This window comes from Nyctereutes procyonoides, unplaced genomic scaffold (assembly GCF_905146905.1).
Source record: "Nyctereutes procyonoides isolate TBG_1078 unplaced genomic scaffold, NYPRO_anot_genome, whole genome shotgun sequence".
NCBI lineage: Eukaryota > Metazoa > Chordata > Mammalia > Carnivora > Canidae > Nyctereutes > Nyctereutes procyonoides.
Genome location: NW_026575146.1, coordinates 60,244,400 through 60,270,268, shown reverse-complemented (window position 1 = coordinate 60,270,268; position 25,869 = coordinate 60,244,400). Strand labels below are relative to the sequence as shown.

The following is a 25,869-nucleotide window of genomic DNA, read 5'->3' as shown; positions in this document are numbered from 1 at the left end:
CTAAGACAAGGAGAGTGAAACAGGGAGAGGCAAATTCTAGGGACACACACTCAAGAGCTGTCATCAGTCAATACAACTGATTACCAAATATGAGAAGTAAGGAAATAAAGATTCCAAGGTTTCAACCTCTTACAACTGTATAAAAGATCACGGTAACTGCAAGAAATGTTAGAAAAGCAACAGCATGTTTGGCTTCCCTGGAAGGGAGATGATGAGTGAGGCTGAGACAGGAAGAATCTGAGGCTGCCGGCAGGGCCATCTAAATGGATCTGTCCTGAAAAGGTGAGCTTGAAGCTCAAGGAATTACTACTAAATTAAAGAGACAGATCTGGGTCTCATCCATACATACTGAATAATTAAAACCAGGTAGAATATGTAGCAAGGAGCTCAGAACAAAGCCTTGGGGAATACTAAAGTATTACTGTAGGTAATGCACAGTAATTTAAGGTGCTGATTTAATCCTAATGATATCTTTATGAAGTAGAGAACATTAACTCTGTTTTTCAGATGACTAAAATAAAACTCAAGAAAGCAACATGATTAATCCGGAAAGCTAAGGCAGGCCACAGAAAATTTTTATGGAGGGAAGTGGCAATTAAATTTTATATTAAAAAATTCATTTAGGGGAAAACGGTAAACTATGTTTTAGGACAATACTGTAACAATCCAGGAAAAAAAGACAAAACCTAAAGTAAAGTAGTGTTGCTGGGAAGTGCTGTTGGGAAGAAGACATGAGTGATCCACACAAGGTTGAATAAGTAGAACATATAGACGGTAGAATACACTGGACATGATACAGACTAGCTACTGAAGTTATTGAGCAGGAAGAGCGAATAAACTCAAGTAAATGGTGGTCCATTTACCAAAAAAGGGAATTGGCCATAGGCTTTCCCAGGATTGTTACTTAAAAATCAGATCATAGTTTTTCATGTTTTAAATTTAATTTAAAAATTTCTCACTTCTTTTATTTTTATTTATTTTATTTTGGGAGGGGTGTGAGGAGGGGCAGGGAGAGAGAATCTTAAGTTTCGCACCCAGCAAGAGCCTGACATGAGGCTCAATATCACAACCTTGAGATCATGACCTTGAGCCAAAATCAAGAGTTGGACACTTGGGACGCCTTGGTGGCTCAGTGATTGAGCATCTGCCTTCGGCTCAGGCCATGATCCTGGGGTCCTGGGACTGAGTCCCACATCAGGCTCCCCACAGGGAGTCTGCTTTTCCCTTTGCCTATGCCTCTGTGTCTCTCATGAATAAATAAAATCTTAAAAAAGAAAAAAAAAAGAGTTGGACACTTAACCAATTGAGCCACCCAGATGCCCCCCCCCAACTTCTAACATTTAAGCTAGAAGTTATTTGGTAGAACCTAAAATGTATTCACAATAATCTAACTTTCTTACCTGGTAAATCCCATCAATCCATAAAGCTCTTCCCCTGGTATGTTTTGTTTCCTAGCCTGAGATCTTTTCAAATGTCATCTTTTCAGTGAAGACTCTGACCACACTATTTCAAGCTGTATCCCCACTCCCTAATCCCTTTCCCTACTTTTTCTTCATAGAAACATTATCATCTAATTTGCAATGTATTTTCTTTATTTATTACCGTCTACTACAAGAGCACAAGCTCTCTAAGATTTTTCATCTGGTTTTTCTTCCTTTACCCACTACTATTCCTAGTACCTACAACAGTTCTAGGCCATCAAAAAATTCAAAATTTAAATGAACAGATGTATGGATGAAAACTCTCTTTCAGAAGAGTTTTCTTGAAAGATGCAGTATCCTTATCACCAGACCTTTTATATTTAAAAAAAAAATTGTTACATTATCACACATTCAGAAAGCCTTCAGTCTGATAAGAACAATGGGACTTTCTGATTTAAGCAGATATTTTAACACTTCTATAATTTTCTGCATTCAAGTGCTAGTGTTAGAAGTATGACCAACAGGGGAGTAGTTTTCAGTGCCCAGAATTTATTCAGTAACATCACTCTCAATCTCATTATTTTTAAGTCCTCATATAATTATGATGTAAACCGATAGATACATTCAATGTGTAAAGTTCAATACATAAGTACATTTACAGAATGTATACATACTGAAATCAAATGACACAATGTAATATTCTGAAGATCAAAGGGAATAAAAAATGTCAGGATAACTAACACACTAGTCAAGTTTATAAACTGAATTTATAACAAGGTACATTGTTAGAAATAACACTCTAAATCTATAGAGCCTTAAGAGGGAGTAAAAAAAAACAGTTAAAGTTTATTTTCCAGAAAATACTAAAAATTTATTGGCAAAAAGGAAGTAACAAATGTTGTGGGAAACTTTTCACATCTCTATTTCAGACCTTTTCTCCTCTGAATGTGATGTAATTTCAGTAAATGTTTCTGTCCCTTAAACATTTTGGGATTTTTCAAAGGGTAAACTGTGTTGAGATCAGAAACTGCTAACCTCAGTGAGCTGTTCTCTACCTGCTTCCCACCTGACACTATTTCATTAAGAGCTTCTAAGAAGTTTCAAAATCTAATAACCTGTGTTGGGGGTAAGGAAAAGGAAACAAGACATTTGAGTTGTTGTTGCTAAGATTTTATTAATTTATTTGACAGACAGAGAGAGAGAGAGAGAGAGAATGAATGCACACAACCAGGGGGAATGGCAAGCAGAGGGAGATGGAGAAAGAAGCAGGCTCTCCTCACTGAGCGAAGTCTGATGTGGGGCTCGATCCCAGGACCCTGAGATCATGACCTGAGCCAAAGGCAGATGCTTAACCAACTGAACCACCCAGGTCCCCAAGAGGTTTGAGTTTTGATTGTTGTTTTGGAGTCTTTTTATTTTTCCCCCAGTGAAGATAATCCCTATAATTTTAACATTTTACATTTTATTTATTTATTCATGAGAGACACAGAGAGAGAGAGAGAGAGAGAGAGAGGGGCAGAGACACAGGCCAAGGGAGAAGCAGGCTCCCTGTGGGGAGCTCAATTAAGGACTCAATTCCAGGACCCCAGGATCACGACCTAAGATGAATGCAGACACTCAACTACTGAGCCACCCAGACATCCCATGTGTACTGAATTTTAGTACATTAAGGTTTTTTTTTTTTTTTTTTTAGAATTCTGTCCTCTTAGTAAGGCTAGTGTCTAACAAAAGGTTGACAGCAAGACTGAGAAAACAGAATAAAAGAAAAAAGTCTCTAATCTCAACAAAGTATACATTAGAATGACCTATTTGTTGAAATTATTTTCATTATGATAAAATTAAATATGATTTGCAGTTTCAAGATCTACTAAACTCATATTTAAAAATAAACAAGTGAATACATTCTAAAGCTATACATAAGTTATTTCCAATTTATCCCTGGCAAAGTTTCCTCCAGTAAGTTCAATGCAAGTTCTAAGACATGAAAGAAAAAGCCAAGACAGACTTGAGACAACTCTGTCCACTGGTCTGTATAGCTAATACATTTTAATATAGAATGAAATGTATAAAAAGATCAAAGAAAACATTAATCAAAGAGTAAATGACCTTTGAGGCATAAAAAGTAATCTAAGAAGACTGTCACCATTGTTGAAGGCTGGCTCCCAACATGAAGAAGAAGGATGCTGGAAACATCACTATGTGGAAACTATGATAGATCACAGGGACAACCGACCTTTCTCAGGTAGAGCATAATGGAAAATGATATGCAGTCTAAGGTTAAGATGCTGTCACATAATACATGGAAGTTGAGATACTCCAGAAACACCCATGTGATGAACTCATAAAATTTAGAGAAGAGTAACAAAAGACAATAGTGTTTCTATACTGAGAAGAGTACAACTAACACTGGCCTCAATTACATGGCCTCCATTCTTCACAACTATTTTGTCCAAACCACTCCAGATCATTTCTCCTGTTTTTGATTCACTACTCCCAAAAAAACTCCAAAGTAGCAGATTACTAGATGGGAATAAACAAGGCTGAGGCAATAATGTACTGATGATAAAGAGTATATATTTGGAAGCTACAGCACTTTTGTCTGAACCATAGCCATGCCACTTACTAAAGTGTGTGACAGCTGCTAAGTTACTTGGCCTCTCTCTGCTCTAGTAATTGCACCTAACTACCTCACAAGGTTATTATCAGGATCAAATGAGTTTGAAAAAGTGCTTAGAACAGTGTCTTCAACTGCCTAAATGCTTACAATGGCACAGATGACAATGATGACACACTGCCAAAACAAACATTTTTTTACTCTCCTCGAACCTGTGTATGACCCACTTTCCCAATTGTAAAAACATAAACTCCTACAATCCTACAAACAATTGAAGAAAAAAGTATTTTTTATTCTCATTTTACGAACAGGTTCTACAGATAAACTAAGAAACTAAGGAGGCTAAGTAATCTGACTAAACAGCAATCCAGCACTAAAATACACAACAGGCTGATTCTAATTTTCTCTGCTCTACAAAACTGTTTCCTTTTAAGATATTTTGATTTTATACAGCAGTTACAAGAAGCTAAACTGGGAAAGAGGTACATTATCAAGTCAAATATTAAAAACTAAAAATCACTTAACATATACTATACATATAAAATATGATTTATATATTAAATCTTTTCTTATATTGTTATATATATAAAATCAATGAAAGTATTAGAAATGAAGTTTAAAATGTAGTGATGGAAAAAGTATATTAATAACAGCATTAAGAACAGCAGCTGTTCTTTATTAATTTTCCTATGTACGAGGCAGTTATCTCAACATTTAAGATGCATGATCTCATTTAATACTATGAGATAATTACTACTGCTAACTTTTGCTACAGATGAGGAAGTGGCCCAGCTGGGAAGATGAAGAACAGACATTCATTCCCAGGCCTACATGACACCAAAGCCCAGCCCTTTAGCTAAGGCAACACCTATTTTACTGAGCCACACACTGAAAACCTGTGATCATCAATATACTAGAAGAAAGCCCAAATTTTAAAACAACATAATGTATTTTCTTTAGTCCCTAGTCTGACACCGTCAAACACAGCAAAGTTTATGTACCATCAGAACTACTACCACTCAGTTACAAGACCTCCTCTGGAGTCTTAAAATCAGAAGGTAGAAAGTCTTGTTAAGTTCTTAGCAACACAGAAAGTGAGCTTCAAAATACTATCCCAAATCACTGTAAATACATGAAATCAGGTTAGTGACTTGAAATAATGGAAATGTTATTTTTCAATGTGTTAAGGGATATTAGCTCCCTATTCTGCCCACCTATCCTAGTATAAATTATTTTCAGGAGCATGTTTAAATAGAGCAATAAAATGCTAGTTCAAAATGTACAAGGTAAAAACACTAATTACAACAGTTCTTCAAAAGGCTCACAAAAGTATCGCTTAGAATGAAAAAAGTTTTATTTTATACACAATATTGAATTTAAAATTTCTAAATACATATTATCAAAATGTGCATAACATTTAAACAGTACAATTTATATACTGCAAGTGTTTTTGCATTAAAGATTTTTATTGAAAAAGTCAAATTAAATTCCATCATTTAAATAATTTCTATACTTTACAAAAGATTTCCAAAATTCAACTTACACTTCAACTAATACAGTATTACAAAAAAAAAAAAAAAAAAAAAGGCTATGGCATCAAGAAAATCTAGATACTCCCTTAAAATCTGTGATAAAAGGATCTGAGTTACATCCTACATCTCCTACATCTGCCTCTCCCACAGTGTTTTCTCAAGAATTTCAACAAATATTAAACAACTTGCATAACACAATTAAAAAAAAACATTTTGGCTTTTTGTTATACATTTTTCAAATCCACGGATTTTTTTTTAAACCACATTGAATACAGTGTATGCAAATCAAAGGCTCTGGAAAATTCAAGAGCTGAAAGATGAAAAATCACTACAGTTCTACCATTCAGGAGCCATTACTATAAATATACATTACTCTTTTTTTTTTTCAGATAATTTTTGTTACTTGTTTTGCAAAGTTGTTGTGGTCATATTCTTTTTTTTTTTTTTGTGGTCATATTCTATATGCAATTTTGTGTGACTTGTTTCTTCAACTTGATCAAGTTCTCAAGTTTTGGGTTTTTTTTTTAAGATTTGAGAAAGAGACAGAGATAGCAAGAGAGAACACAAGCAGGGAGGAGATGGAGAAGCAGGCTCTTAGCTGAGCAAGGAGCCCAACGTGGGGCTCGATACCAGGACCCCAGGACCATGACCTGAGCCACCCAGGTGCCCCAAGTTCTCAAGTTTATAAATTTTTTGAAATATATTTAATGACTACATATTTTTTGAGAATATACCAATTAACTTTCTTTCCAAGGTTCTTTAATATCACATTTTTGTCTATATCTACTATCAGAAGTATATAAGAACACATTTTACTATTCTTCCACCGGCAGAGCAATAATTTAAAAAAAAAAAAAAAAAGACTATTTTGGGATCCCTGGGTGGCGCAGGGGTTTGGCACCTGCCTTTGGCCCAGGGCGCGATCCTGGAGACCCAGGATCGAATCCCACGTCGGGCTCCTGGTGCATGGAGCCTGCTTCTCCCTCTGCCTATGTCTCTGCCTCTCTCTCTGTGTGACTATCATAAAAAATAAAAAATAAAAATAAAAATAAAAAAAGACTATTTTTACATATTGAGGTGCCTGGGTGGCTCAGTTGGTTAAGCAGCTAGCCCTTGATTTTGGCACAGATCATGATCCCAGGATCCTGGGATGGAACTCTGAGTAAGGCTCCACGCTCAGTGGAAAGTCTGCTTGAGGATTTTCTCTGACTTCCTCTCCCTATGTATGTGTGTACTCCTCTCTCCCAATCTCTCTAAAATAAAGAAAAAAAATATTTAAAAAAATTTAATTATAAAAACAAAACAAAACAAGATTACTTTTTTTTTTTTTTAAGATTTTATTTATTTGAGAAACAGAGAGAGGCAGAGACATAGGCAGAGGGAGAAGCAGGCTCCATGCAGGGAGCCTGACGCGGGACTCGATCCCTGGTCCCCAGGATCACGCCCTGGGCTGAAGGCGGTGCTAAACCACTGAGCCACCTGGGCTGCCCACAAGATTACTTTTATATATTAAAATGTGTAGGTTTCTAGAAAAATTTGCATTTAATGTTTTGAGTTACTAGTGTTTAGTTTGAGTTACTAACAAGTTTGTCTTGTATTTGTTATATTTCCTCTTATGAGATCATTTTTACCTATTTACCTTTTGAAATCTTTGTGTTTCTTAGTAATTTATGTCACCTTAAAATAGAAGATATGTTTTATAAATAAAATTATACAAAATATAACATTTTATAAAATCTAAAAACAGTAAATCTTGGTCCTATTTACTGACAAAATTTTCCCCAGTATGTTAAGTGCCCTTTTAATGTTGTTTTCTTCCTGTTAATTTTCAGAAATGTAAGCTTTCATATATGGAAATCTACTTTCCCTCTAACTTCTTATATACATAATAAACTCCGGCTATCTCCTACCATCTAGAAATGTGGTAAATATTCATTTATATGGTCATCCAGTTTTAATGGTTTGATCTTTTCTTAAAAAAAGAAAAAAGAGGATATGCTTTAAAAATTAGTATGTTCTTTTTTTCAAAAGTTCCTTCAATAAAACATTCTTTTATTTCAAAAGTGAGGCAAAAAAATTTAAGGAAAAAAATGCAAAATATATAGAACAACATAGTTTGAAAATCAAAGTCTATGTTCCTTCAAGTTCTATCCAAGAGGTTAGTAACCACTGTTTGGAGTACACATTTTTTCTATGCACATACAAAAATATAGAGGAAAAAGTGCCTGTAACTTTCCTGACATTTCTTCTTTTCCCCTCATGATGTTTTAGCTCCTCCATCATAACACTAGAGTATATTAGTAGTGATCCTGAATGTCCAAAAAGGAATACTGTACATTCACCCAAGATTCCCACACTTTTTTAGTCACAGAATTCTTTACTCTTTATTCAAGTAATGACAGTTCAAAGACTTGGTAATTTTTGAAGTACCATTTTTAATGTATTGGCTTGGCTTTTACTCACTTCAGACAATGCGAAACTGGAATGTTTTTATGAATACAAAGTATGCAAACCAATTATTAAAAGAATGAAAGACAACAAACTTACTTGGGATACACTGGTTCATAAAGGTACTTGTCCCCTCTTGTAGATGTAATATGAAAAAACAAGATGTAGCCATATGCAGTCTGAAAGATAAATTTTATTTGCCATGAGAATTAGAGGGTAAGGCTAAGACTAAAATCTTAAATTTTATTTTTATGTATTCTAACTTTGAAAACATTTCACAAAAAAAAAAAAAGGAAACATTTCACTTGTGGGAACCCTCTTTTGAAGAGCTACAGTTTAATTATGAAATTAAAAAATGACTTTAAATATAACTCATCCTGTTTAATATATAATATTTCATAAGTGTCATTGAAATCAATAGTTCATAACATTATACACATTAATACTCTAAAATAGTTACAGTATTCAATAGCACACAATTATTTTACAAACTATACAGAACTTTTAGAACTCTGCAATATGGCAAATAATTTTTTCTAAGTCTTTAAAGCAACAATGTCACCAAATAGTAATACTATGACAAAATTCTTAGCTCTACTCAAAGTTTACACAATATAACTTTGGAATAACATGTTTATATATTTCAAAATTAATCAACTGGCCTCTGTTTTACTATAATATATAACGAGACACAGAAGAAAAACAGAGCAAACTTTCAATTTCCAAATTTGAACATCAGTTAATTTTTCTAAGTTAACAAAACACTTTTAAAATACAAATTGTACTGAAACATTAAATGATCAAGGCACATTATCTGCCAAATGTGAAGCTCAACCACTTTACATTTATAGAAATAGACAAAATACTATATTTAGCTGTTTCTGACCATTTTCAAGCCTGAGTGAAGTGGCAACTGTTTGGCCCAAACTACTATACACTAATGCTGAACTCTTATCATTTTAGAAGCATGCGAGCTTTTACCCAAAGCACAACAAAGAAAACTGAAAAAAAATTATTCAAGGTTTCAAATTTCTTTCTACTACTTGCTTCTGTTTCTTACTTAAAGGAACATCAAAGGAAAATTTCTTCAAAAAAAAAAATTTCTTCAGCAGTCAGATGTTTTGTTTAAGCTATAAACTTTACTATTTCATAATGTATTCCAAAACTCTAGTTCAATATATTGGGTCACAAAAGAAAAGAGGCGAAGATCATCATTCTAATTCCTCATGTGCAATTTTACATTCTTCAAATGTGGAGAATCTGGGATAAAGCAAAACAGATTTGAATCAAACCATATGAGATATCATAAACCACCCCCCCAGAGTAGTGACTTAAAAATCTGTAAACTGTACTATTACCTTATATAAAAGATCTAGCGCTTACATGAATAACATACAAATGAGGTCTGGAATATTAGTCACTCAAGGTCAAAAGTTCACCATTTCAGAATATCAAATGATACTAATATACTCGTAATTTTAACAAGTGCTTGGAAGACTATAATGCCAGGGAAAATACAGCATCATTTTGCACCAGCATTTAGAAATTTTATATCCATGCTATACTAGACAAAATTACAAACAATGGCTTAATTACCTACTCTGGTATTTTGTAGCAATCTTTACTAAGTATCTATAGCTTCTCATGTATATTAAATGCTATGTACTTTCAGATTTCACTGATATTTTCCTAAACAATCCTGCCTTTGAATAAGCCCTGCCTTTGAACAATTTTAAAAGTTTTGGTAATAAATGATCATCCTTAAAAAGTAGAATTTCTGTTGTTAACCACCAAAACCGTTCTTATGCAGTGTTCTTATGCAGTGTTAGGCTTTTCTCTTTCCACCCCTAAAATATTGCAGACAAGCACGGCTTAATCTATAGGCAACAGTCCCAATAATACCTGCTTCTAATATGCATTCACATCGTCTGTCTCTTGCCCTCTCTCATACAAATACACGCAAGCAGACATACACACACACAAAACTAACTTTTCCAAAAAAAAAATGAAAAGACAAAATAAAGAACCTTGGAGTTCTCTTTCCTGGTATCATCCCATAGCTCAACTTTTTTCTTTCTCCAAGGCTTATTTTACTGGATTCTGTGGTTTTAATTATAAGAAGCATAGCAATTTTTGTAGGCAACTTGAATGACAAGTCCTCATGTCTCTTTCTTTTCTATATCTATAAATAAGGGTCACAGACACATAAAAATAAAGGCTATCAAGAGGATAAAAGAAAGAATCACTACTTAAATGGAGAATGTAATAGAGTTGTTTCTAGTAATACCACTTAGAAGAAAAAAATTTTTTCGAGGAATATTTTCAAGGATATTAATAATGCATCAACAATTTAGTCAGAGAGGTATGAATATTCAGAGAGGTATTATTTTTTTTTTCAACTGAAAATTGCAAACAGGGATTTGAAAAATCATGCAAACTACCTCAGAAAATTCCACAGTTTAAACGGAAGAATTTGAAGTCTGGAGGAGGTTGGGATTGTTGATGGCATTAATATTATTAACTACTTTTTATATCTTGCTTTACTGGACATTTGGGAAGTTTCCCCTTCCTACTCAAAATTAAATATATTTTAAAAATTATTTTATGATTGATGCATGACATACATAATATAAAAGCAATTTTCTGTACCTAAGAAGAATTCAAATCCAATTGAGTCATGATGCAAATCAACTTACATAAAACAAATGCTTTGACTATAGGAAGCAATCCCATAATCTTCCTCTACCATTATCCAATGGACATGAAGTCATCATGTCATTAGAATTCGAATCATTGTACACTTCTTCCTTAGGAGATGCCATTTTTATCATGAAGAAGAGATTCATGCATCTGGCGCCAATGACCTGAATGATGCATTACTAAGATTTCTATAATAATTAAGAGATAAGGATTTGAAGATTTAGAGATGCATCTTCTATCCCAACATACTGTCATGTTAGGTAGGCTTCAAATAAAGTTGAAATAACAGAATATTTAATTCTTTACACTGGTTTGTAAATGGCACTTCCTGTTTTTAGATTATACATGTTCAAATGCATAAAATTAATCACCCAAATCCTATGAAGATAATTACCCACCATTTCTGTATAATCTTTTAGACTCTGTATATTCTGATACATGAATATCTTTAAATAAGAAATGATAAAAACAGCTATAAATCACACACTCAAAAATAGGTGATGAATCTCTTAACATGAATACTCACCCACAATTATCATTCCTAATACTTACTACCACACTTTTATTATACCAGATCACTAGTTTAAAAGGGGGCGGGGCGGGGGGGTCTGCTTCCAACCAAGATGGATTAAAGTGAAACCAATTTATGTTCCCATCTAAAAACAAAACTAAACCCTGGATAAAAATCTGGTAACAATGGTTTTCAAAACACCAACATGAAACAATGAGGCCAGTGATCCCTGACAGATGAGATACTGATAGGAGTCGAGTCCTATAAATGCCCCAGCTTATATCGCCTGAGAAAGCTTCCAGTCACAGCACTGAAAAGGGGAACTAAGGCAGAGCCTGACAGACTTCCCAACCTGAAGAGGTGAAGCTGAGAGCCAAGAGGAATAAGGCAACTATAAGTCATACAAAAAAGAACCAGAGAGGAGAGACCTGCACACAGAAAAAATCCAAGAGTACCATGCACAAACATGTGAGGAAACCATTCAAGGCAGGAGAGAAACCAAACCAGAAGAATTAATAAAGAGAACAGTGCCTGTTCCATAGCCAGACTGAAGAACTCATAATTCACTGGGAATTAGTATGAATGCTCAAAAAAGTGGTCTTCGGGTATTCCTATGGTAATCCTGAGAAAGGTAAGGCCTCTGTAGTGGGGAATAATTAGCTTTACTGAGCATGGCTCAAAACCCACATTATAAAGCATAAAATAAGACTTGAATATATCACAGTGTCTCCAGATAATCATCACTTCATCCCAGAACAAAACTCAAGATTTATAGGACCACAAAAATATCCAGCAGACAACAAAGTAAAATAACAATGTCTGGCATCCAATCAAAGATTACCACATATGCAGCAGATAAGCAGGAAAACATGAGACACAATGATAAATGAGAAAACTCAACCAATCAAAAGTGATCACATTCAATTAAATGTTAGAACTAACACAAAAGGACATCAAAACAGAATTGTATTCCACATATTCAGAAGGTTAAGGGATATAGAAAACTCAAACCATTTTTGAGAGATAAAAACTAAAATGAGGTTAAAAATATAGTGGATGTGACTAATGGCAGATTAAATATTGCAAAAGAAAAATTCACTGGTCATAAAAGCATAGCAGATTATCCAAATGAAACACACCAAAAAACAACAACAAAAACCCACCAAAACAAAACTGAAAGAGCACTGGTGAGTTGTGGGACTTCAAGTGATCTAAAATACATATAAAACAGATTCCCCGGGAGTAGTGGTAGAAGTCAGAAAAAGCAGTTGCATTAAATTTAATCCAAATTTCATTTGTTTCAGTTAAACTTCTTTAAAAGTTAACTGACTTTTCAAACAAGAGTAAGAACAATGTATGTTTTTACCATATGTAAAAATAAAATGTGTACAATATATATTCATTGACCCCAGTAGAATTAAATTAGAAATCAGTAACAGGTATCTGGAAAACTCTCAAATAGTTTGAAACTAAATAATATGCTTTTAAATAATTCATGGATCAAAGAGGATATCAAAAGGAAATTGAAAAAATACAGTATACTAAAATTTGTGGGATGTTGCTATGGCAGTACTTAAGGGGAATTTTTAGAGCTTTAAAAAGCTGTATTAGAAAAAAAGGAAAAGAAAAACCTCAAATCAATGACAGTAGCTTTTAACTTAAACTAGAAATAGATGAGCGAATGAAACCCAAAGTAAGCAAACTAAAAAGAGGAAATACCAGAAATCAGAGTGGAAATCAATGAAATACAAAACAAAAATAAAATCAATGAAACCAAATTCTGGGTTTCTAAAAAATAAGATCATTAAAATTGATACACCTCTAGTCATATTGTCAGGAGGAGGGGGGGATAACCACTATCAGAAATAAGAGAAGGAACATCACTACAGATTCTAGAAATATTAAAAGAATAATGAGGGATTATAATGAATACCCATGCAAAAAGTTGACAACTAGATGAAAAGAACAAATTCCTTGAAAGACAAACTGTCAACGCAAGTAAATACCTTGCATAGGCCTACTGTCAATTCAAGAAACTTAAATTTCAACCAAAATCCTTTCCACAAGAAAACTCTATGCTTAGATGGTATCACTGGTGAATTCTAGCAAATACTTAAGAAAGAAATAATACCAATTCGACACAAATTCTTCTAGAAAACCAGAGGAGGAAGGAAACAATTCCCATCTCACCTTATGAGAACAGCATTACACTCATACAAAAACCAAAGATATTACAAGAAAATACACTACAGACTAGCATCTCTTAGTAACACTGATGTAAAACTTGTAAACAAAAATTTACCACATAAAATCTAACAATATATTATCAGGAAAACATATCATAAGTAAAGAGGGTTTATTCAAAAATGGTTGGTTTAAAAAATAAAATAAAAAATGGTTGTTTAACATTTTTTTAAATCAATATATGTATTTCACCATGTTAATAAACCAAAAAAGAAAAACAATGTGATAGTCTCAATAGATGCAGAAAAAGCATTAAACATCCTACAAGGCATTCTTGATTAAAAACTGTCAGCAAATTAGCATGAGAGGAAATAGTTCCATAACCTGATAAAGGAGATCTGCAAAACACCTAGTACAACATCATTCCTAATAGAGAAAGACCGAATGCTTTTCTTCTGCTCAACATTATACTAGACAATCTAACCCATAAACTCAGGCATGAAAACAAAATAAAATGTATCTAACTTAGGAAAAATGAAAACTGTCCTTTGACTTAATTGTCCACATAGAAAATCTGATGAACTCTATCAAAAATGTACCAGTGAGTTAAGCATGACTACAATACACAAGATCAATATAGAAATATCAACTGCATTTCTATATACATAAAGAACCAGAAAATTAACATGTTGATTTCACTAGGATCAAAAATAGGAACTACGTAAGAATTCCAGCAAAAGATACAAAATAGCTGTACAGTGATAATAAAACACTGAAATTAAAAATATCTAAGTAAATGAAGAGATTTATTTTATTAATAGGCCAAAAGGTTCAATAATGCGAAAATGATAACTCTCCCCAAATGGATCCACAAATTCAATGCAATCTCAATCAAAATCTCAGCAGGCACTTTCATCAAAACTGACAAGGTTAGTTAGGGCATCTGGCTGTCCCAATCGGTTAAGTGTTCAACTCTTCGTGTCACTCAGGTCATGATATCTGGGTCCTGGGATGGAGTCCTGCATCAGGCTCCACTCTCAGCACATAGTCTGCTTGTCCCTCTCCCTCTGCTCCTCCCCCGTTCTGTCCCTGGAATGAGTAAAATCTTAAAAAAACAAAGTGGGGGGGGGGGGGAATCCCTGCGTGACTCAGCAGTTTAGGGCCTGCCTTTGGCCAGGGAGTGATCCTGGAGTCTGGGATCCAGTCTCACATCAGGCTCCCTGCATGGAGCCTGCTTCTCCCTCTGCCGGTCTCTGCCCCCCACCCCCCTCCTCTGCCTCTCATGAATAAAATCTTTTTAAATTTTTAATTTAATTTTAAAAAAACTGACAAGGTTATTCTAAAATTCATATGGAAATAAAAATCTCCTACAACAGTGAAAGCAACTTTGAAAACAAAGTTGGAAAACTAACACTGTACTTTCAAAATTATTACAAAGCTAATCAAAATGATGCTGTATTAACAAAGATACACATAATCACATCATAGAAGCAAATATAGACAAAAACACAGATAGATGTGGACAACTGATTTTTGACAAAGATGTAAAGAAATATAATGCCGAAGCAATAACAAACTGCAAAAATTGAACTTGGACCTATACCTTGCACCATATATAAAAAATTAAATGAAAATATATCACAGACCTAAATATACAACCTAAATAATAAAACCTCTACAAGATGAGGTGCCTGGGTGGCTTAGCTGGTTAAGCGTCTGACTCGATTTCAGCTCAGGTCATGATCTCATGCATCGGGCTTTGTGCTCAGCACAAGTTGGCTTGGGATTTTCTCTCTCTGCTCTGTCTCTCTCTCCCTCTCCCTCTCCCTCTGTCCCCCACTGCCACTCACTCTCTCTAAAAATAAATAAAACCTCTAGAAGAAGATATAAAATATATGAAGCATAAAATTAAAAAAATCAATGAATTGCACTTCATCAAATTAAGTATTTCATTCAAAAACCAATGGTAGGAGAATGAAAAGTCACCTATTAGGAGAAATTCTTTATAAAGTATATATGTAATACAGGACTTATATCCAAAATATATTAAGAGCTCTAGGATTCTGACAATAAGCAAACAAAGAACCTAATCAATAAAATAAGCAAATGATCTAAACACACACTTTACCACAAACGACAAAATAAACAAAAAACAAAGATGTTCAACATCATCTGTCATTAGAGAAATATAAATTAAAACTATAATGATATACAAATATACACCCACTGGAATGGCTAAAATTAAAAAATCATACCATACCGTATATGGTGGCAAAGGGCATCAGAACTCCCACATACTGCTAGTAGGAACATAAAATGATACAACTGTCTCAGAAAAAAGCTTGGCATTTCCTTAGAAAGTTGAACATTCATCTACCTCATGATTTAGCTATTCCACTCTTGAATACTGACCCAACATAAAAGGAAATATATGTCCATATAAATATTCGTACATACATGAATACTCATAAGAGTTTTGCCTAGAATAGCCAAAAACTGAAAACTCAAAAGCCCATCAAGAGATGAACGGTCATGGGAACCCTGGGTGGCACAGCGGTTTGGCGCCTGCCTTTGGCCCAGGGCGCGATCCTGGAGACCCGGGATCGGATCCCATGTCGGGCTCCTGGTGCATGGAGCCTGCTTCTCCCTCTGCCTGTGTCTCTGCGTCTCTCTCTCTCTCTCTCTCTCTCTCTCTCTCTCTCTCTCTCTGTGACTATCATAAATAAATAATAATAAAAAAAAGAAAAATCATCATCATTAAAAAAAAGAGAGAGAGATGAACAGTCACACCAGCTGTGGTGCGTCAGTAAAACAGTACTACTCTGTAGTGAAAGCAAATCAATCAGTGGCTGAAGGGAGGAGAATCACAGCAGGAGAGGGAATTACAAAAGGGTAGAAGGAAATTTGTAGGAATGATGTAGAGTTCACCATCTTGACTGTGGTCGTGGTTTCAAATGCTATTAAACATGTATTTACTGTATAAATTTTACCTCAATGAAGCTAATTTGGAAAAAGAAATGAAAGTGACTAGGTTGGACCTATAGCAGCACCTTTTGCTCTCTGGAAAAGCCGCTATCATCAAATAAAAGGCCTCATCTAGCATATTGGAGAATAAGAGGTCACAAAGAAAATCAAAGTGGGCATCCCCAGCAGACTACCAGACAGGGCTGACAGCACCTGGGTCATTAAGCAGCAGGGGAGTTGTCAGATAACTAACTGTAGCCATATTAGTGACTACAAGTGAGACCAGGAGAATTTCCTGACCAAACTGAGAGCAAACTACAGAATAAGAGTAAACAAATGGTTGTTTTAAACCACTGAGATTTGAAATAATGGTTCAATAAATATTACACATAAACAATAATCCTAACATAAACAGTATAATTTAAAGAAAGGCTAAGAACATCCAGTTATGGAAATGAAAGCAAAATTCATAGAGATTCAGGATAAGTGCAAAATAATCACTTCCAAAACAGAGTATGGTCAAACCAAAATGAAAGGGGGAAAAAATGAGATGAACAGGTACTGTGTAAAGGATTGTGCTCCTCTGCAACTTGCTATATCCCACTCTGTTAGAATACTGTTCTTTCAGCTGTTATTTGGTGACTCAATACACCCACATGCTGGAAAGAAAAAAGAAAATCACAATAAAACAACAGGAATTCTAAATTAAGCTATCTTTCCCTTATTCATAGGTAAGTTACTTTCTAATTCATGTTACACTAACTTTCAGGTTGTGGTACAGCAAGCTATACATACTTCCATTTAGCTCTGTGTGAAGGGAATGCTAAAAGTAGCAAGAGAAAACAGACTTGGAATGGCAGGTTGGGGCCAGATCGCAGGAGGTCCTGAGCACTGGGCTAAGCAGTTTGGAAGACACTTTGAATGCAATGGGAAGCCACTGAAAGGTTTGAAAATAAGAATAAGAGCTCTGATTTAGAAATAGCCATACATGATTAAGATGCACTTCAAGTGGAGAAAAAAAGAATAGCTAAAAGTTTTGAGCTCTATGCAATCTAGACAAGATACAAGAAGACCTGTCTGAGGATATGGCAGTAAGAATAACAGAAAAGCATGGCAGTAAACTAGAGACAGGACTTGGCACCATACTGGTGACTGGATGGGAATGCAGAATCAAAGGACTCCAGTGTTACTTCCTATTATAAGTAAAATTACAATAAAAATACTTGCCATATGCCTAAAGACACTGGGCTCCTATCTGTGAGATTCCTAAAAAGGAGACAGTACTTAAATTCATTTTAATGCTCCTTGTGCTGGGCTATTGTCTAAAGTTGAGGAAAATTTTAGGGAAAATTATGCCCTGAAATCATGTCTACAAAAATGATATTCTACTCTGAAATTCAGAGAAAATACCGTCCCAAAAAACACTACACACCAATTCTTAAAATGGGAAAGGATTTTCTCTCCCACACCCCATTAAAAAAAGTAAGATTTCTTTTTAAGGTACCAGTTGATAAGGAGGGGACTATGTTTGTGTTGGTGATACAGAAATAGAATTTTGTATTAACTGACAAGTGAGAGCACAGAGTGATGATACTCGAGTGTGGAAGGTCAGGCAGTTAGAGAAGTACACAGAGTGTACTGTGTACAAACACAGCCTATACACAAGCAACTTTGCCCCTGACTCAATTTGCAGGTAGTTATGTGGTTATTGCTCTACAGATCCTACAACTGTATATCCTTCCCTATACATTCCATCGGTGACATTTTGGTTTTTTTGGGTTTTTTTTTTTTTCCATCGGTGACATTTTGTAACAGCAAGTTTTAAAGTATCTCCTAAATTCAGCTCCATTTCACAAGAGCTAATAGGATTAAACAATCACACTAATAGTGAAAGGCAGTAATAAGACTTTCTAGAACCAGGCTGTATGGCTTAGAATTCCATTATCAGATATATGATCTTAGATACACAGTATCTCTGTAATCTTGAGCAGGTACTTAACCTTTCTCAGCTCAACTGTATGATGGGGAACAAATTACCTTTAGAGCACCGTTAGCAAGAATTGTAATTCACATAAAGCATTTACAATGTCTAGCACATACTAGATACCCCCAAAATTTGCTACCATAATAACTCTCAATTTTCAATAGTTACTTTATAATCAATATATTTCATGTAAGAGGCTAAATGTGTAATACATTTGAAGAGAAGGACCATCAAAATCAGTAAAGCTTCAGAATTCAAAGTTTGGTTACCTAGAAAGTTCACTTACCCAATATCCATTCCATGATAGTATACAATTCTTTAACATTTTTTTTTTTTTAAGATTTGAGAGGGAGAGACAGCACACAGCTCAATTGGGGGGAAGAGCAGACAGAGACAATCTCAAGCAGACTCTCTGTTGAGTGTGGAATCCCACACAGGGGCTCGATCCCACAACCCTAAGATCACGATCTAAGCCAAAACAAAAAGTCGGTTGCTTACCCATCTGAACCAACCAGGTGCCCCTAACATAATTTTCAAATGCACCTTGATAGATACCTTTTAGTACAAATGGTTATTTGCAAAAAATGGTTGACTGCCTTACTGAACAGATTACAAAAATATCAGTGGCCTTTCTAAACCTGTACCATGTAACTGATGGTCCCCCATCTGTTTTAGTCTATATTACAATGTAAGAAATGAAAATTAAGAGGCACCTGGATGGACCAGTATAGAGCCTGAGATGTGCTTTCTCTCTCTCCTTCTACCCCTTTTCCCTCCAGCTCACTGTCCTCTGTCCAAAATAAATAAATAAAATAAGATAAAATAAAAATAATCTCTTTTGCAGGCAGAGGCAAATAAAAACCTGAACGATAGCAATGGTTTACTTTAAGTTAGCTTCTGGATTCTGTAAAGACAGAATGAGTCCATTCTTAATCTCTCCTCCTCCTCTCAGAGTACAATTGCCAAAACATGTGCTGGCTGAGTCTGCAGATGTCCAGGTCATCAAGATCTCTTGAGTTCTTGTGGGAAAGAGTAAGTGCTAAGGGACCAGGCATAGAGAAAGCTTAGCTTTGCTTTACTCCTTGAGGCACTGGGCAAAGACCTGGGGTTTCAAAGTCTTCTAACTTAAAAAGCAGAACCCCAAGGAAAAGGCCGAGTGTGACCAATCCTGGAAGTGGACACAGGGTTGTCCATGCAACCCTGATGACTTCACAAGGTGCAAGGTAGATGCTGCAACAGTGAACTCAACTGTCCCTGCACCTCCTGGTCTGGAAAAGCCTTCAGCTTTTACCCAAAGAGAGACCACCTGAGAGTAGGGGAGACTCATCCTAAGCCTCAACTGAGGACAATACTTTATGAGCTTGTCTGTGTCTGCAAACTGCCACTTTTGCCAATAGCTGGAGTCTGCATTGTCCAAGAGGCCCACATGAAAGCCGGACCTCTGTGGTAGCTGATGGAACACAAGAAAATACCGTTTATACTGGAAGCTCAGTAACAAATGAAACAGCTAAAATATATGGATCCTACTAATGAGTCACACAGATGAGAGAGAAGAACGCAAGCAAATTATGGGGAAAAAATTAAGGGCTTTCAGGAGGTACTATGAGAATATAAATAAGACTTTTCAGAGCTAAACATTTCCTACTAGGAAAATCAGACAAATATAAAGAACAAACGATAAAGAATAATCCTTTATGGGAGCTGAACCTTTTACTCCAGAAGATCAAAGGGAAACAACTTCATGATACAAAACACCAAGAGATAAAATCACCACTGAGAAATGAGGCATGAAGAACAAACTCAAATTGAAATTTATTCAGATAATAATACAAGAAAATTTTCCTAGTTGCAGAAACACTACAGCTGAGATTCAGGCTTGATATGAAGGTGGAGGGGAGGGGACAGAGGGAGACTGTTTAATGAAAAAGGACATATCCACAGATAACAAGCAGAAACTACTGAATTTTACTCATAAAGAGAAAAATCATATAGAGAAAAAGATGATGAGGTTGCCTACGAAGGAGGGAGAACAGATTAGCCCTAGACTTCTCACCGCTAACACCAAAAACTATAAGGCATTGGAACAATAGTTTATAGCCAGAAAAAAAAAGAATCCCAAATCCAAGAATCCCACAGTAGACAGGATATCCTTTACTGTGGTTAAAAAATGGAATGTTCAGATATCATTTATTTAATGTATGAATGCCTACCATGTGCAAAAAATGCTCTTGGGACCTGGAGCTATGGTGAAGAGAACAGGCAAATGGACATGGAATATTCTAGGTTTAAAAAATGGACAAACACAGGCAACCTGCAGAAATAGAATGGCAAAGGGTCAATTCAGACATGAAGAGATGCTGAATCTCACTAATGAAACAAATGGAAATTAAAATTAAAAGACCATTTTTTACCAATCTAATTTAGATGTGAATTCAGGAAAACAGAAATCAGTCTTATGAACACTTAAGAGTACCTCCGGAAGGAAAACAATTTTGCTGAAAAATAGCTTGGCAACATTTATTAAAAAGAATAAAGATATAACCTTTGACTCAGCAATATTGCTACATAGAAGAAACTTCCCTAAAGAAATAAATGTACCAATACAAAAACAGATGTATGTATAATAACGTTTACTGTAGCACTGCTTGTAGATGCCAAAAGTCCATCAAAAGAGAATAGTAGGGGGATCCCTGGGTGGCGCAGCGGTTTGGCAGCCTGTCTTTGGCCCGGGGCGCATCCTGGAGACCCGGGATCGAATCCCACGTCGGGCTCCTGGTGTATGGAGCCTGCTTCTCCCTCTGCCTGTGTCTCTGCCTCTCTCTCTCTCTCCTCTCTCTCTCTCTCTGTGACTATTATAAGTAGATAAAAAAAAAAAAAAAAAAAAAAGAATAGTAGGGACACCTGAGTGGCTCAGTGGTTTGGCACCTGCCTTCAGGCCAGGGCATGATCCTGGAGTCCCAGGATCGAATGCCGCATCGGGCTCCCTCTGTGGAGTCTGCTTCTCCTCTGCCTGTGTCTCTGCCTCTCTCTCTGTGTGTCTCTCATGAATAAATAAAATCTTAAACAAAAATAGTAAATATGAAACTTCCACACTGTGATATATTATACAGATACTAAAATCAACAAGTTAAAAGTATTTATATTAATATGGAAGAACAGTCATAATATACTAAGTGAAAAAAAATCAAATTGCAAAGGAATGTGTAATTAAGATTTCAATTTTGGGTGTAAATTATGAAAGTCTTACACCTATTTAAGAACTTAAAAATCCACTCATCTGTAAGTTATAACCCTATACAGGCATTCAAAATCAAGTTACAGAAAAATCTTGAAGTGAGACAATGTTCATATGTCAAAAAAGCAAGTTACAAAGTTGTATAATAGCTTTGTATAAAGAATGTTTTAGATAATCCTCTGAAACTCACAGATTTATCAAATATGCTCCCCAACAACTAGTGACATTTGCAGTCACCTGTAGTAATATTACTTTGTTTTTAAAGATAAATAGACCAATAGCTTTCAAATTTTAAGTGGTATTAAGTATGAGTATCTGAAAATATCCATAAAAAGATATATGGATATAAATAAAAATTAATGATTATCTGTGAATGGTAGTATTATTGGGGATTCTTTTCTTGTGTTTCTTAGGTTTTCTTCATCAAACATGTATCACCCTTAAAGCTTAAAAATTAACACTTTTTAAAAATCCAAAAACTTTAAATCTCCTAGAAGATAACAGAAAATCTAAATGACCTTGAGTTAGGCAATAACGTTTAGATACAATACGAAAGGCATAATTCAAAAGAAAAAAGAGATAAGCTGGACTTCATTAAAGTTAAAAATGTGTGCTCTACCAAAGACCAATCAGAAGAATAGAAAGACAAGCCACAAACTGGAAGAAAGTACTAACAAAAGATGTGAGAAATGACTGGTATCCAAAATAAGGAACTCAAAAAGTTCAACAATAAGAAAATCACTCAATTAAAAACTGGGCCCAACACCCTAACACCTCATCAAAATACACAGATGGTAAATAAACATATGAAAAGGTACCCCATATCATAATCAGGAAAAAGCAAATTAAAACAATGAAATATCACCATATACCTATTAGAAAAGCCAAAATCCAAAACATTAGTAACACCTAAAGTTGATAAGGACAGAGAAAATAGGGACTCTCACTCACTGCAAACAGGAGTACAAAATGGCACGGCCACCACGTAAGACAATTTGGCAGGATCCTGCAAAACTAAACATAGTCTTACCATACAATCACACTTGGTATTTATCCAAAGGAGCTAAAGACATATATACACACAAAAGCCAGCAAACATGTTTACAAGCAGCTTTATTCATAACTGACAAAACTTGGATGCAACCAAGATGTTCTTCAGCAGGTTAACGGATAAAAAAAAACTGTGGTCCATCCAAACAAGAACATATTATTCAGTGCTAAAAAGAAATGAGGTATCACGCCATGAAGACATGGAAGAACCTAAATGAAAGAAGCCAATGTGAAAAGGCTACAATACTGTATGATTCCAACTATAGGACATTCTGGAAAAGGGAAAATTAGGAAGACCATAAAAAAGATTAGTACTGGACAGCCCGGGTGGCTCAGCGCCGCCTTCGGCCCAGGGCCTGATCCTAGAAACCTGGGATGAGTCCCACGTTGGGCTCCCTGCATGGAGCCTGCTTCTCCCTCTATGTCTCTATTTCTCTGTGTGTGTGTCTCTCATCAATCAATAAAATAAAATCTTAAAAAAATATATATATATATATAATACTCTCTCTATATATACACACACACACACACACACACACACACACACACACACACATATATGGTGGATACCTTTGATTATACATTTGTCTAAACCCACAGAATGTACAACACCAAGAGTGCACCATAATGAACACTATGGACTCCAGGGGATTATGATGTGTGAATGAACATTCATCAGTTTAACAAATGTACCAGTCTGGTGGGGGATGTTGATGATGAGGAGAGTTATTGCATGTGCTGGGAGAGGAGTTATAAAAATCTCTGTGCCCTCCCCTCAGGTTTGCTATGAACCTAAAAATACCCTAAAAAATAAAGTTTATTTTTCAAAAACTCCACATATAATCCTTTATGTATTTTAAGATTCATAAGCTAAAACATTAATTCATGTTTTAAATTGCACAAATAAACATGATAAATCACTTGTATCACGTCAGCATTTACTCAGTATATTTAACACAAGCCACACTATAACAACTAAAATTACATCTCCACAAAGTTGCAGATAAAGACTGTAAGTAGGGGTACCTACTTGGCTCAGTCAGTAGAGCATGCAACTCTTGATCTTGAGATTAGGGGTTCAAGTCCCATGTTGGGTGTAGAGCTTACTTAAAAATAAAATCTTTTTTTTTTTAAGATTTTATTTATTGGGATCCCTGGGTGGCACAGCGGTTTAGCGCCTGCCTTTGGCCCAGGGCGTGATCCTGGAGACCCGGGATCGAATCCCATGTCAGGCTCCCGGTGCATGGAGCCTGCTTCTCCCTCTGCCTGTGTCTCTGCCTCTCTCTCTGTGTGTGACTATCATAAATAAATAAAAATTAAAAAAAAAGATTTTATTTATTTATTCATGAGAGACACAGAGAGAGGCAGAGACACAAGCAGAGGGAGAAGAAGCAGGCTTCCATGCAGGAGCCCAATGCGGGTCTCGATCCCAGAACTGCAGAGGCAAAGGCAAACGCTCAACCACTGAGCCACCCAGGTGTCCCAAAATAAAATCTTAAAAGAGAAAAAAAAAAAAAAAAGACTGTAAGCAATGCCTACGTGAAATAATAACGGGATGCTCAATAGCCAAAAAATAGATGGTTTTATCTTCTCTTCCATATATGCATTTTCTGTCTCCAAATTGAAGACAGTAATAATTTTTTCTTTTTTCTTAATACTTAGTACAGTACAAAGGGTTAATATATTAATGTGAAATTATTTCTGCTCTATAAATAAAGCTAACAGGCTATTTCCTCTTTACTAGGGTATAGGGGCTGTCTCTAGTTATGTGTTCCTGGCCTGGGGGTAATGAGGGCAGGGGAATAGTGGCCCAGAGTATAAGAGCTCCATAAAATGATGTTTGGGGGTACAAGCCATGTACTGTTTGGTCTATCTCTAGAAATTGCCTGGCCTTGGGAGGGACAGTTTCTTCAGAGTCCACAAGTCCTCAAGATTTTGAAGCATCGTATATACAAAAAAACAAAAGAGAAAACAAATTCTCATAAATTTTACTGTTAAAAATTCTAACCATAATGATAATGAAAACTGAGCACAAATTTCAATAAAATGTTATGGGGATAACATTTTTGTTTAACAGATGTTTAAAGTTAGTGTTCCCTCTCATCGAAACAGATTGTAAAGTTTCTTCTATTAATGCTGGCCTGTAATGAGATCTTACATATTCTATTTGAAATGTCTTTTCACATAAGCAGTGCCAAATACTGATTATCAATCCATAAACAAATGATTTTAACAGAATATAGTCATTACTGGTAGGGAAGACTACAACTCTACTAGATTCTTCTCCTGATGTTTGCCTTTTAACACGATAGATTAATCATCTCCAATTGAAGGCTGGATTAAAGTACTCCTCGTGCACAATTAAACGGATTGTGAAATATGGACATTTCCTTTGCAATTGCATCAAGTTCTGAAACATGCTATTGGAACTGGGAATGAGCTCAGAAAATATATCTACTGCTAATTTTTGTTGGAAATACAGATCTTACTTTTTTAGTTTTTAACAGCAGGGGAAATAGAAAAAGCAGCTTGACATTACTTGTGATTGAAACGACAGCAGTGATCACCAAAATGACCTGACCACATATAAACCTCGCATTTAAGCACTGCTTTGTAGTTTTGACTGAGTTCATGTGTAAACATTACCAAATCTGAAAAAGTCATTTGCCAGATCATTCAGTGTCTGGTAAGTGGTTGAGGTAGTTCAAGTTCAAAAAATTTCAGTATCAGCCCCAACGTAAAAAAATCCACAATAAACCTTTACCAATGACTGCTAAGATATCAAACACCCATGGAATTGGGCAAGGGTCTCTAGCTCCTATTTCTAACAACTTAAAATGGCCACAAGCATTCAAAACTTCCATGTGTTTGAGAGCTTTGTAAACTGTCAACTAAGCCTTTTCTGCTCCACATATCTGTGTCTCGGTAACTGATCTCAGTCACTATCAGTTAAAACACAAAAACACACCCTAGTGGACTTTACTTCAGCTTGTACTGATTAGCATTTTCTCTAATTAGTTTTAACTTCTTTAAAATCTTCTCACCTGATGTTCTCCCATACAAGTTATTCACAGGGAGTAATTCTCAGTCATCTCACAATCTACACTGCCTATTCAAATAAACTGAGCAGTAAAAAAATAAAAAAATAATAAAAATTAAAAAATAAACTGAGCAGTACTGTAGCATTCCTCAATTCATCAAAAAACAGCTACACTTACTTTGGTTG

The 25,869-nt window shown here is 35.3% G+C and overlaps 1 protein-coding gene across 3 annotated transcripts in view; it reads right to left on the bottom strand.

Moving 5' to 3' along the window:
- Nucleotides 1-25,869, bottom strand: part of RIC1 (RIC1 homolog, RAB6A GEF complex partner 1) — a 145,387-nt gene that overhangs the window by 74,121 nt on the left and 45,397 nt on the right. For all 3 annotated transcript variants that reach the window (XM_055311054.1, XM_055311052.1, XM_055311053.1), the window contains exon 3: nucleotides 8,115-8,194. In XM_055311054.1, coding sequence (XP_055167029.1) covers nucleotides 8,115-8,194 — 80 coding nt within the window. The remainder of the gene's footprint in view (nucleotides 1-8,114; nucleotides 8,195-25,869) is intronic.